This window comes from Acanthochromis polyacanthus, chromosome 18, assembly GCF_021347895.1.
Source record: "Acanthochromis polyacanthus isolate Apoly-LR-REF ecotype Palm Island chromosome 18, KAUST_Apoly_ChrSc, whole genome shotgun sequence".
In the NCBI taxonomy this organism is placed as follows: Eukaryota; Metazoa; Chordata; class Actinopteri; family Pomacentridae; genus Acanthochromis; species Acanthochromis polyacanthus.
In genome coordinates this window covers 34,377,548-34,389,654 of record NC_067130.1, presented here as the reverse complement: position 1 = coordinate 34,389,654, position 12,107 = coordinate 34,377,548, and the positions used below count along the sequence as shown (strand labels likewise).

Sequence of the window (12,107 nt, the reverse complement as noted above, 5' to 3'; positions counted from 1 at the left end):
CAAACTGCCCCACAGGTCCTGATGTTACCCCAAACTGCCCCACAGGTCCTGATGTTACCCCAAACTGCCCCACAGGTCCTGATGTTACCCCAAACTGCCCCACAGGTGCAGGTGTTCCCTCAACCAGCTGCTTGTGATCCAATCCTTCTGCAGTGTTTTCTGTCAATGGGACCAGCAGCTCAGAGAAACTGGTTTCCTCCTCAGGTACAGGATGTGTTGAACACACTGAAGTCTCTGGAAGTTTCTCTCCACCTCTGTTAACCTGCTGACTGAACACATTCTCGTTCTTTATTCCATCTGTCATTCCACCACACTTATTTCAGGGGCTTGAATCCAAGAACAGACAGCAGCTCATTGATCAGCTTTATTTATTGATCAGTTTACAGTGTGATTGATCTCAGTATGAACTCTTGGTCCACATGCAGAAACAGAGGGAAAAGCCACAGCTCCTTTCACCAGCAGATAAATGTGTTTCATAAATGATCATCAGAAGGAGGTGAAACTGATTCATGTTAGTCTGGAGCTGATTCAGGTCATCACATTTCACAATCACTACCTTTATTCCTTTATTATCTTTATAAGTGGAGTTACAAGGAGCTTTAACATCATTAAAGTCTACAGAACATTAAAAACAATCAAAGAAGACAAACATCAGAAAGACTCAAATATTCCTCATCTTCCTGTCTGTGTAGGAGGCTTTAAAGCTTTTGGTCCTGAGACCCTGATGGAGCTTTTTAACAGTCAGGAGGAGATCAAACAGTGAAAACATTTCTATTTTCTGATCAACTGATTACATGAGAGTTCAAACAAGCTGTGGTTTATAATCATTAGTTTCCTCCATCTTCATGGTAAATGTCCAGCTGCTGCTCTGTCTGTCTGCTCAGCCTGATGTCTTTCATTTCATCCTTTCTTTCCCAGCTGATCTCATTTTATCCCACACAGACTGCACTGCTCCTTTGTTTCCTTCATCCTGGCATTTTTTCATCTTCTCCAGCATATGGACCTTCACTCTGTCTCGTTTCTTCTTCATCTTCTCAATCAGGAAGTCCAGCTGGACGGAGGTGGAACCTGAATGAACTTTCAGAGCGATCTGGTTCAGTTTGACAACATGTTGGTAGGCCTCCTCCACCCACCGAGTTTTTTCTGCTTCCAGCTTATTCATTTCTGTTTTCAGGTTTTCCAAAAGACTCGACTTCTTCTCACTTTCTGCCTGATTCTTCTCATATTTTGGCTTCATGTCTTCCAGAGTCTTCTTCACTCTCCTCGTCTTGGTCACATAGATCCACTCTTCTTTCACATGATCTTCTACACGACACTTCCTGGTACATGAAGTACAGCGGCCACCTTTCATGATCTCACAGTGTCCAGGATACCAGGCTACTGTACATCCAGGATAGTGACAGTTCTCTTCACAGACTTTACAGGTGACAGCTCCATCATAAAACCCTAACCCCCACATCCCACCTTTGATATCTTCTTTATCTTTGTAGGTCTCATCAACTTCCACAGTGAACTCCTTGTTCTTCTTCATCTCCTCCTCATATTTCTTCAGAACTTCTTCATCCTGTTCAATTGCTTTCTGTTTTTCTTCAATACTCTTGATTCTCTCTTCCAGGTTTTGGATGCAGGCTGTCAGTTGTTCTCGTTCCTTCAACACTTCAACTGTTTCATTCAGCTTCTGAGGTCCAGTTTCTTCCAGGAAGGTCATGAACTGTTTCATTCCTCTATCTGTTACTCTCCATGCATGCTCTAACCCTAACTCTTCTTCCTCTGTTCTTTCTTCATGCTGACAGTTATTAAACAGGAAGTAAACAGGCTGATTCTTCTCATTTCTGGCACATTTGATCTCTGCAACTTCAAGAGCCTGAAGAACATTTTTAGGATTTGTTCCATCTGAGTGTGTGATGAGAGCTACGATGTTTTCCTCTATATTGTTTCCAAACAGAGACATCATTGAATTAAAGATGTACTTCAGTCGATCACTCAGTCGATTATCACTGGACTTCATCACCAGACCCACTGCATTAATTTCATGAACTCCAACATCTGATCGAAACCAGACCAACAACTTTTGAGGGACGAGGAGGTCACGTTCTTCTCCTCTGGTGTCTCCAAATCCAGGAGTATCGATGATGGTCAGAGAGTAGGGCAGAGTTTCATCTTCAAAACCAAAAACCTGGTATACGATCACATCTGATGTCTGACTTTCTGTCTGACTTCTCATCTCGTCCTCTACGATCTGAAACCAGACCTCATCCTCCCACTTCACTCCCATGGTGTGGTTGACCAGAGCATTGATCAGAGTAGATTTTCCTGTTCCTGTTTCTCCCACAAGTAAGATGGTTTTATTTACCTTGCTCAAATTTCTTTCTCCAACAGTCAGTTTTGTCAGAGTTCCAAAGGTCTCTTTCTTTGGTTTCAGCTGGTAGATAGAAGGAGATTCTGAACGTAGCAGAAGACTTTTGGAGATGATGTCCTTGTATTTAGATGAGGCGTTGCTGAACCTGCAGAGAAAAGTAGAGAACCTGTTTAATACTCACATAAAGTTCTATGTACAAAGTTTTATTGTTCTGTAGTTGTGTCATTACCATTTACGTATTTACTATTTTAGTTCCAGAAGCTGTAATGATCCATGAACACGTGGTTTTGAAAATACTACTAGTCAACATCTGCACTATACACACTACCAGTCATATTTGGAGACACTTTTTCATTGATTCGAATGAGAAAATGTGTCTTAACTTTTGACTGGTAGTGTTTATTTTTTTATGTGTTTAAAGATGGAACTTTTCATGATAGCTTCAGTTCTTTTCAGATGGTTTTCATTTTAATATTACAGATTCTGAATCAATAACATTATCAGTAATAACAGTGGAAATTTCTGTTTCTTGTCTTTTGTAGTTCCTCAGATATTGTTGTTCAAACAGTCTCAAATTTTAATGTGAGAAAATTTGCTGACAGTGGATTGACAGGTCTCTAGACTATTGGATATATCAATGTATATACTTTGCACTGGTCTCCTGGAGTGATCATCTCGATGGGGTTGTATCTATCTATCTATCTATCTATCTATCTATCTGTCTGTATATCTATCTATCTATCTATCTATCTATCTATCTATCTATCTATCTATCTATCTATCTATCTGTCTGTCTATCTATCTATCTATCTATCTATCTATCTATCTATTAGTGCTGGGTTGAAAAAATCGCTTCGCCGATTTTAAATCGATTCTCATTTAAATTTCAAAAAATCGATTCACACATCAAAAGATCGATTTTTATACACACGTGTATTTTTACATTTATTTTTTTCCTGGGTGAACTTTAACCCCACTAGTGACGTGACTCGAGCAGGCGCGGTGTGAAGATACTGCGAGTTCTCTTAACAACATGGCGTCGGGCAGTAGCTGTGCAGTTAGCCAAACTCCGGATTTGAAAAGGCCAGAGTCGCTCAGAGCGGATATCTGGAATTATTTCGGGTTTAGGAACGACGATTCGAGAAAGGAGCTTGACAAGAGCAAAGCCATTTGCAAGATATGCCAGATGGAGGTAAAGTTTTGCGGAAACACGACCAACCTCAGGAACCACATGCAGCGACACCACCAAGACATCATGTCCAAGACCGCAACAAAAAAAAACTTAAGGAAGCTTTACAACTACCAGCTAGCTCTCCACGCGCTAACAAAATAACTGAGGCGATAGCGGGCTTTATTTGCAGTGCCATGGTCCCGTATTCCGTTGTTGAAAACTCGGGCTTCAGGCAGCTCATCAAGGTATGTGAACCGCACTATGTTATGGTGACACGAAAACGGATGGCTGAACAAGTTACCCCAAACATGTACGACGTAGTAAAAGAAGGGGTGAAAAGCAAGCTGCAGTCAGCTGAGAGATTGGCCATTACAAGTGACACGTGGACGTCCGTGGCTACGGAATCTTACATGAGTGTGACAGCACACTACATCGATGAGGATTGGAGCCTCAAACGTGCTACAGAATTGAAATAATCGATTCTGCATCTCAAGAATCCGAATCGAATCGATTCTTGTGATGCAACTACAAAGTTTCTCATTAACCTTTGGCTAAGGTGCTGTGGTACTAAGTACAGTTATGAGGAACATTATGCTCCAACATGGTGTTTGTTTTGGCCAATCCATGTCTGGCACAAAAGTCCAACAGCAGAACACCACTGGGGTTCAGATCAGGTAAGCTGTTTCCCCCAATCATCTTCCTCCAGGTTTCTAAAACATCGTACATGTGAGTATTGAAGGTTCCTCAGAAGAACTATGGTGTATTGAGGTGAAACCCCTCCAGGAACCATCCAGAGACTCCAAGAAGGCAGAAAACTCTGAGCTGCTGTTCAGAACATAACCTGTCAGAGTTTTCCCTCAATGACATGTGGTCACAGAGAGGTAACCCTCTGGTTCTCTGAGAAAACTCCAACAAAGCAGAACTCACCAGGACCTTGTGAGTTCACCCACCCAGCACCTTTCACCCTGGACCACCCTGATACAGGAGGAGTCTGGTTCCAGGATCTTTGCTTTGTGTGGAACTGAGTTCAACTATTTCCATCCAGTGCTGCTCCTCCTCCCAACAACCACAGTCCATCACATCCAGGTTCCTGTCCGGTCCACCACCCAGCTTACACTGCACCTGACCCCAAAGACCATCTCTGTGAGTGGTGGGTCCACTGGGTGGAGGTCCATGTAGCTTCCTGGTCTGTGTCCTACCAAACCCCATGGACCAAGACTCAGCCACCAGCTAGGAGCTCCTCTACTCAACCTGGATCCAGGAGGACCACCTGGATCCATATCCTGGGTAAGGTAGGACTCCTCCTCATTACTGGAATTACTGAGAATCATTTATCTGCTCTTAGTGGACATTCAATGTCCCATAAAATCAACCAGTGTCCTCCAGTCCCTTCTTGTCCTGCAGCTGTGCAGCAAATACACAAATAGAACTCAGGGTGAAAGAAAAGCTGGAAACAACTAGAATCCTGCAGTGATTCAGAGTCAGAGCATCAGTATTTTGAGGCAGACTGCTTTGTTTTCAGCTACAGACTGGATCTAAAGATGGATGCAGCCACAGAGACATCACTGGTTGGTTTCTGTTCTACTGCTGTCAGACCATTTACAGTCAGTTTATAATCAAGTTAAATTCATCTGAATGATTTCTCTGTAGCTCCTGTGAGCAGTGTTGCCATTTCAGAGACTTTGTCGCTGGATTTAGACATTTTTCACACTTATTTAGAGACTTTATTTCCAAAAGCACCTCATGACAAATATAAGAACTTTGTGTAAAAATCTTGGCTGCAGATTGGGCCCATGACTGAAAACAGAACATTTCTGTGGTTGTTTGTTCCCAGATGGAGGCTGTGCACAGAGTCAGTAAAAATAAAGACTTGGTATTTTCTCACTTCTCTGAGGACGGTTTGACATGAAATCTCTGAATTGTCAGCTCAGTGGTTGTTTTTAACTCCTGTGTTTGTGGTCAGACCACGTTCTAAAATCAGGACTTCAGATGAAGCTGCTGCTGGTTAACATGGATGAGTTCCACTGTTCCATCCTGGTTCTAACCCTGACAGCAGAAACATCTGGACATGAGAACAGCTGGACTGTAGTTCAGCTGTATTCATCAGAGGGCTGTTACTCACGTTGCCATGCTGTGATCTGATGCTCAGGGATCCTCACTGTGAAGATGATGATGTTCTTGGTGGCTGCTCTTCAGTCTCTGAATGACATTAAAACAGAAATAATTCACCTTAAACAGCTCCACTGGTCTGAGGTGTAGAAGTCTGTAAATAGCAATCAGATGTAAAAGAGACAAATACTGAGTGTTAAAGTCCAACTCCTCTGTGGTCAGTATTTGACATCATTTACTAAATGTAAGCTGTGAAATTCAGCTCAGTTTGATGTGAACAGAATGAATTCACATGAGGTCAGAATCCTCCAATATGATGTCATGGACACAAAGATTGTCTCTGACAGCACTCAGTGGAGAAGCAGTTTAACAGTTCAGGTTTGAGGTCTGCCAGCAGCTCAGCAAGGCTAAACGTAGCATTAGCTCATTAGCATGAGCAGAATCCAGCTGAGGCTGATGGAACACAGTTAGATCTGCAGGGATTCACTCACAAACCAAAGCACACCTTCATCAGTAACACACATTCTTCTTCTTATTCAATGTTTAAGCTTCTAGATTTAGCTATTTCTATTTTCCCTTCAGATAGCCTAAAGTCTACAATCTGTAAGTTTATTCTGATGTTTACACATTTTATTATGCTCTCAGGAACCACATGAGACAAACACAGAATGTTTGGTGTCATTCTGATCACCAGTTTAAGACTTTCAGAATGACACTGATCAACACAAGTAGATTTGATGAATGAATGATTATTGAACCTGAAATATTCCTGGTAAAGGTCTCTTTACTGACTTTGATAACATACTTCAGCGGTGCCCCTGATAAACGAGTGCAGTTCTAATCAAAGTGTAGTTTCTACAATTCCACGGTGCAGACACATTTATTACATTTTTATGGTTCCTGTGTATGAGGCTAATCTCTCCTAAGTTTGTTACAGCAGCAGAAAAAGCAGCAGGAAAGTTCTGATGAGAGGAAGTTTCAGTTCCATTGTGGATGAAGTTAAACTTTAGAGGATCATCTGTCAGAGTAATGTCATTAATGGATCTTACCTGAACTGCTGGATTCAGACGATCTGAGGAGCTGAGGAGGACGATCAGCTGTTTTATTCCCCTGATAATAACATCATATGATTTCTGAGAAACCTCACCAAGAGCCTTTTGACCCGTCTGCTGACAGCGTGTTCCTCTGATCATGTGATTTCAGAGAAACTTTAGAAACTGAACTGAAACTGATTACACATTAAAACTTGTTCCTCATGTCTTGTTATCTTCACTTCATCTGTATTTGTGTTTGTAACCCGGATAAAAATGCATGAAATAGTAAAACACTAAGTAAAAGTTAATAAATAGTGAAAGAAGTAAATTCATTTATTTCATATTTCTAAGTTCATTTAAAAAGCCACGTTCATGGTAAAGTGTTAAAAACGTATAAGTCTAAGAAATGTTATTATATAGTAGTATTTTATTTTTGTGCATTATTTTGTGAAAAATGTATTTTCCTACCTCGATTGTGTCGTTGAATGTAGCATAAGTTCTGGAAGAGAGAGAACGTGCCAGAACGAGTTAGATTGAGTTTGGCCTTTGAAGAGATAACATTCTCAAGATTATTAGCTTGTTTTCCATAACTTTTTGCTGAAGTTGAGCCGTGTTTTTTGTTTTCAACAAGAAACCACCGTTGTGTACGGTGACTGAGTTAGGTGGGACACGAAGTAGTTTCAGCACGAGGCTGCAGGACTGTGTTGTTACCGCTCATTGCCGGCTACAGGAGCAGAGGCTAACACAGCCATTGCTAACCAAAGGACTACTGCTAGCCGCCGTTTCACCAACCTCGTGGGACAATGGGGCTAGTGGAGGGTCGTTGCCGAATTGGACAGCGATAAAGAGGATCGGACTACGTTGGAGGAGAGGACGTGTTGGAGAGGACGTGTCGCCGTGGGACGAGACCGCGCACCTTCATCGCCATTGCTGGATCTGGATCGTGGAGTTGCCCTCGTGGAGCCGAGTACACGCTGCTTGCCCTGGATCACTCTGGTTGGATTTACACTATTTCACAAGGTACTGTGCTTTATTTTATTTTTCGCTCTCTGAGTGAAGCGACCGCTTTCTTTTGGGTTTCAACGAACACAAGCAGCGACACAGGCCTGCAGCGTAGGTTATTGTGCCGGCTTTAGCACTAGTTATTAGCCAGTATTGTTCTGCTGTGAGTGCCTGGAGTGTGGGGATTCATTCTGTGAGAGTTTACTGTGCTGGTGACCAGAAATTAAGACCTGCCTCTTATTTATTTTCTATATTTTTTTATTAAATTAAATTATTACTGTTTTCTCACTTTACCTTGGGTTTGGTGTCAATTCGTTGCCAATTAAGTACTGTTGTCAATATTGAAATTCAGTGCCAGTTTTTAAAGTTACCTTTTAGATCCAAATTCTTAGAGAGGAGTTCATTTAAAATATTTAAAAGTACGAGAGTACACTGAAAACGAACCCAAAGCCCACTCATTTCATTTCGTGAGTAAACTAGGGCTACATGTTTTTATTTTGTCCAACAGTTTAGATGGTAGAAGCACTGATGTAGTTTGGTTCCATGTTCAGGGGCCTGTTTCACGAAGCAGGTTTTACAAACTCTGAGTTTCTTCCTCAACTCTGAGTTGATCTACTCTGAGATAGAAAACTCTGAGTTTTTGGTTTCACAACGGCTGGTTTGAGTTGGTTTAATCAACTCGGAGTAGTTTGACCTGGAGTTACGCGCGTGCACCGCAACTCTGAAAAGACAGCATCAATGGAACCCCGATTCGACGAGTCACCATGGAAACGGGGAAGCGAAAGGCTGCGTTTTTGAACTGGAAGTTTTTAATGCGCTCATATTGCGAGTTTGAACACGTTTTTAGAAAGAAGTGCAACACCGCTGCAGCTGCAAAAGAGAGAGAGACGGCGTGGAGAACAGCCCGGATCAATGCGTAAGTTTAAATGTAGTCCTTTGTAATCGTAATAATATTACAGGGAATAACTGTCTGAATGGTAGAATAGTAAGTTATTTCATTTAGGGGAAATCCTGCAGGGCAGCAGCTTAAGATGAAATATAAAAACATTGTTCAAACAGGTCAGACCTCGGCATTATTTCATGGAGGTACTTCATGTTGATCATGTTTTACATTGTAAAGTAGCCTAAATATTAAGTGGCTGTTTGACTGTGCAGTTGTTTTATCCACACATAGTCTAAATGTCTGCATCCATATCATGTCCTGTTAAATAATTAAGACTATTTAAACTAACATAGACTTCTGCTCAGCCAACAGAAAGAAAGCAGATGTCTGTAAAACGGTGGAATAAAAGGTCATGGATGCTAGGCATGTAACGATATGAAAATTTGACATCACGATAATTGTGATCAAAATTATCACGGTTATCGATATTATCACGGTATTGTGAAATATGTTCAAAATGTTTAAAAAGTACTCATAGGCACACTTAAATCAATGAACAACGTTTTTATTTTAGAAAAACCAATCAAAATATGAGCTTAAACCTTAAATAACATATTAATAAGCTTAAAAAATTAAAGAGGGGACCTTAAAAGAGCCAGGAGGTAGTCCGTTTGCTTGAAAGCAACATTAGGAATAACAAAGTACAACAAAAAAAGTAAGGCGCCACTGCCTCATAAAGATTAACAAATAAATAAAATTTAAATAAAATTACATTCTTTATATTGTGCAAATAGTAAGAATCTTCACATTCAGTGCTCAGAAAGATCTAGTCTTACAAATATAATATAATACAATAACACTACTATATAAAACAAAGTAAAAATGATTTTGTGAAGGAACTTTATAGTGAGGCACAGCAACCTTCATCAGCTTCAAAAATCCATGCCTCTCAACACTTTGAAATGGCATCATGTCTTTTGCAATAAAATATGAGATAGCTGCTGTGAGGTCTTTGGAATGTTTCGATGTCGGTCCATAAGCAGCCTTCCTTTCAAACGCCTGGGTTATTGTTTGTGCCACTGTGACCGAAGAAGTAGAAGCTGTTAGAGGATTTGTCCTGGTTCTGTCCACTACACGCCCTCTCTGTAAATAAGAGGAAAGCAAACTTATAATGGTTATTATTAAATCATTATTATTCATCATCACACACACGCACTCCCCTCCCCAACCACCCACACCCACACACACACACACACACACCATGTAACGCTGTCTTCTGAACATTAACCGGACTTTCTGTCGGCAACAACGGTGCATTTAGCTTTAGCCACGGAGCTAGTATTGTGCCGGAGCAGAAACGGGACGAACACGCACAGTTTTCACGGTTCTCTAAGCCCCACATGCATTCATTCCAAGTTTACTTACCTTTAACTCGCTGCACAGTTGCGGGTGGTGGTCCCGTAGATGAGCCAGCATGTTGGACGTGTTTCCACCCTTTGCCGATATTTTCTTGTGGCATTTTCGGCAGACTGGGCTGCTTTCTTCCACCAGTCTCCCTTGCGCGTCTTTATAAAATCCGAAGTACGCCCAGACTTCGGACTTGGTTCGTTTGGATGGTGGAAAAATCTCTCCACTGCCGGTGTCCTCTGTACGGTGGCCGACAGGGACCAACGAACTGCAACTTTCCAAAACTCCTCAGTTCAGGAAAACAGCTTCAAGTACAGAAACGATGCAAAATCACAAACTCAAACACAGATCTAAACGAGGTACAAAAGAGGATCGTGGTGCAAATGAAATAACGCGCTGAAAAAAAACAAAACGCGCTGCTGAAAGAGGAACGATGGAAAGGAGAAAACGATCTCCAAACCAAAAAACGATCTGCAAATCAAGTAACGATTCCAAAACAAGAAACGATCTGCAAACTAAGAAGCGATTTCCAAAACAAGAAACGATCTGCAAACTAAAAAACGATTTCCAAACCAAGAAATGATCTTCCAATGAAAAACGCTGCATTACCGGTCACTACGAACGGAGCAGGGGACGCTCTCGGCATAATGGGATGGAGAGAGAGAGACAGGACCGGACAGCTGCCTGAACCAGTGTCTTTACCTGAACGACTGTGCATAAAAATGATTATAAGTGGGCTTGAAATGTTCAGATCATGTTGTTGTATACAAAATCACTTCTAAATATCACTATCCTGGTTCAGTAACTGGCATTATAGGTGTACTAAAATGTCCTACAGAAAGTAATTTTATTTAAACATAATTAAATGTAATTAAGCCCCTCCTTATTCTATGGCACGGACACAGTGATGATTTGGTTTCAAAATCCTCTGCAGTGCATATGTATAGTGTTATCCTCTGGTACGCCTTCCCTATTTCGTCCTTGTACTTCTGGACAGTGAAAGGCTCATCTGAAGCAGGACAGTGATATTTAGAAGTGATTTTGTATACAACAACATGATCTGAACATTTCAAGCCCACTTATAATCATTTTTATGCACAGTCGTTCAGGCAAAGACACTGGTTCAGGCAGCTGTCCGGTCCTGTCTCTCTCTCCATCCCATTATGCCGAGAGCGTCCCCTGCTCCGTTCGTAGTGACTGGTAATGCAGCGTTTTTCATTCGAAGATGGTTTATTGGTTTGGAAATCGTTTCATGTTCTGGAAATCGTTTCTTAGTTTGCAGATCGTTTCTTATTTTGGAATCATTACTTGATTTGCAGATCGTTTCTTGTTTAGGAATCATTACTTGATTTGCAGATCGTTTCTTGTTTAGGAATCGTTACTTGATTTGCAGATCGTTTCTTGTTTAGGAATCGTTACTTGATTTGCAGATCGTTTTTTGGTTTGGAGATCGTTTTCTCCTTTGCATTGTTCCTCTTTCAGCAGCGTGTTTTGTTTTTTCAGCGCATTATTTCATTTGCACCACGATCCTCTTTTATACCTCGTTTAGATCTGTGTTTGAGTTTGTGATTTTGCATCGTCCTGAGATTTTCCGGATTGTGGCGATCAAACACGGTTTAACGGTAATTAAAATTTGAAACGGTAGTACTAACTGTCAAGACATTTTACCGCGGTTTATCATTTTAATCGTCATGTAATCGTTACATCCCTAATATATATATATATATATATATATATGTGTGTGTGTGTGTGTGTGTGTGTGTGTGATTATTTCGTTCTCTTTTGTGTCTTTTTTTTGTCTTTTGGCCCCTTCACACACATACCTTGTAACTGTAAGTAGGCAACACTCCACAGATTTCTCCAAATGGTAGTTTAAGTTTACTGAAACATGTCACTGATCTAGGATGAAGAGGATGAAACTGTGTCTGCTGCCTTTACAGAGGGGGATCCAGAAAGACATACAGAGGATGTTACTGATAGTTCTCTTCTCATTCACATTCTGGGTGGAATATAGAGTGTGACATTTAGCCTCCACTGAAGTGTTGCACATTCTCATCCTTTTTAACAGAGCATGGCTGGACAGCAGCAGGATGGTTCCTCAGCTTCCACTGCACAGACTGACACAGTGAGATGGATGTTCAG

General features: G+C 41.2%; 1 protein-coding gene and 1 long non-coding RNA gene across 5 annotated transcripts in view; both read right to left on the bottom strand.

Moving 5' to 3' along the window:
* Positions 1–351: 351 nt before the first annotated feature.
* LOC110946179 (septin-5-like) overlaps positions 352–12,107 on the bottom strand; it is a 200,908-nt gene continuing 189,152 nt past the window's right edge. For 2 of the 4 annotated variants that reach the window (XM_051938406.1, XM_051938407.1), the window contains exons 2-3: positions 5,653–5,729; positions 352–2,504 (exon numbers count right to left, since the gene is read on the bottom strand). In XM_051938406.1, the coding sequence (XP_051794366.1) occupies positions 896–2,504; positions 5,653–5,660 (1,617 nt within the window). In that variant the 5' untranslated portion in view covers positions 5,661–5,729 and the 3' untranslated portion in view covers positions 352–895. Of the gene's footprint in view, positions 2,505–5,652; positions 5,794–6,688; positions 6,824–12,107 lie in introns of those variants that run through there. The other 2 variants (XM_051938408.1, XM_051938405.1) reach the window with 2 other exon arrangements.
* Positions 9,108–10,184, bottom strand: LOC127530828 (uncharacterized). The gene is made up of 2 exons (XR_007937499.1): positions 9,984–10,184; positions 9,108–9,701 (listed from the first exon to the last, which is right to left on the bottom strand). It is a non-coding gene; the product is annotated as an uncharacterized LOC127530828 (long non-coding RNA).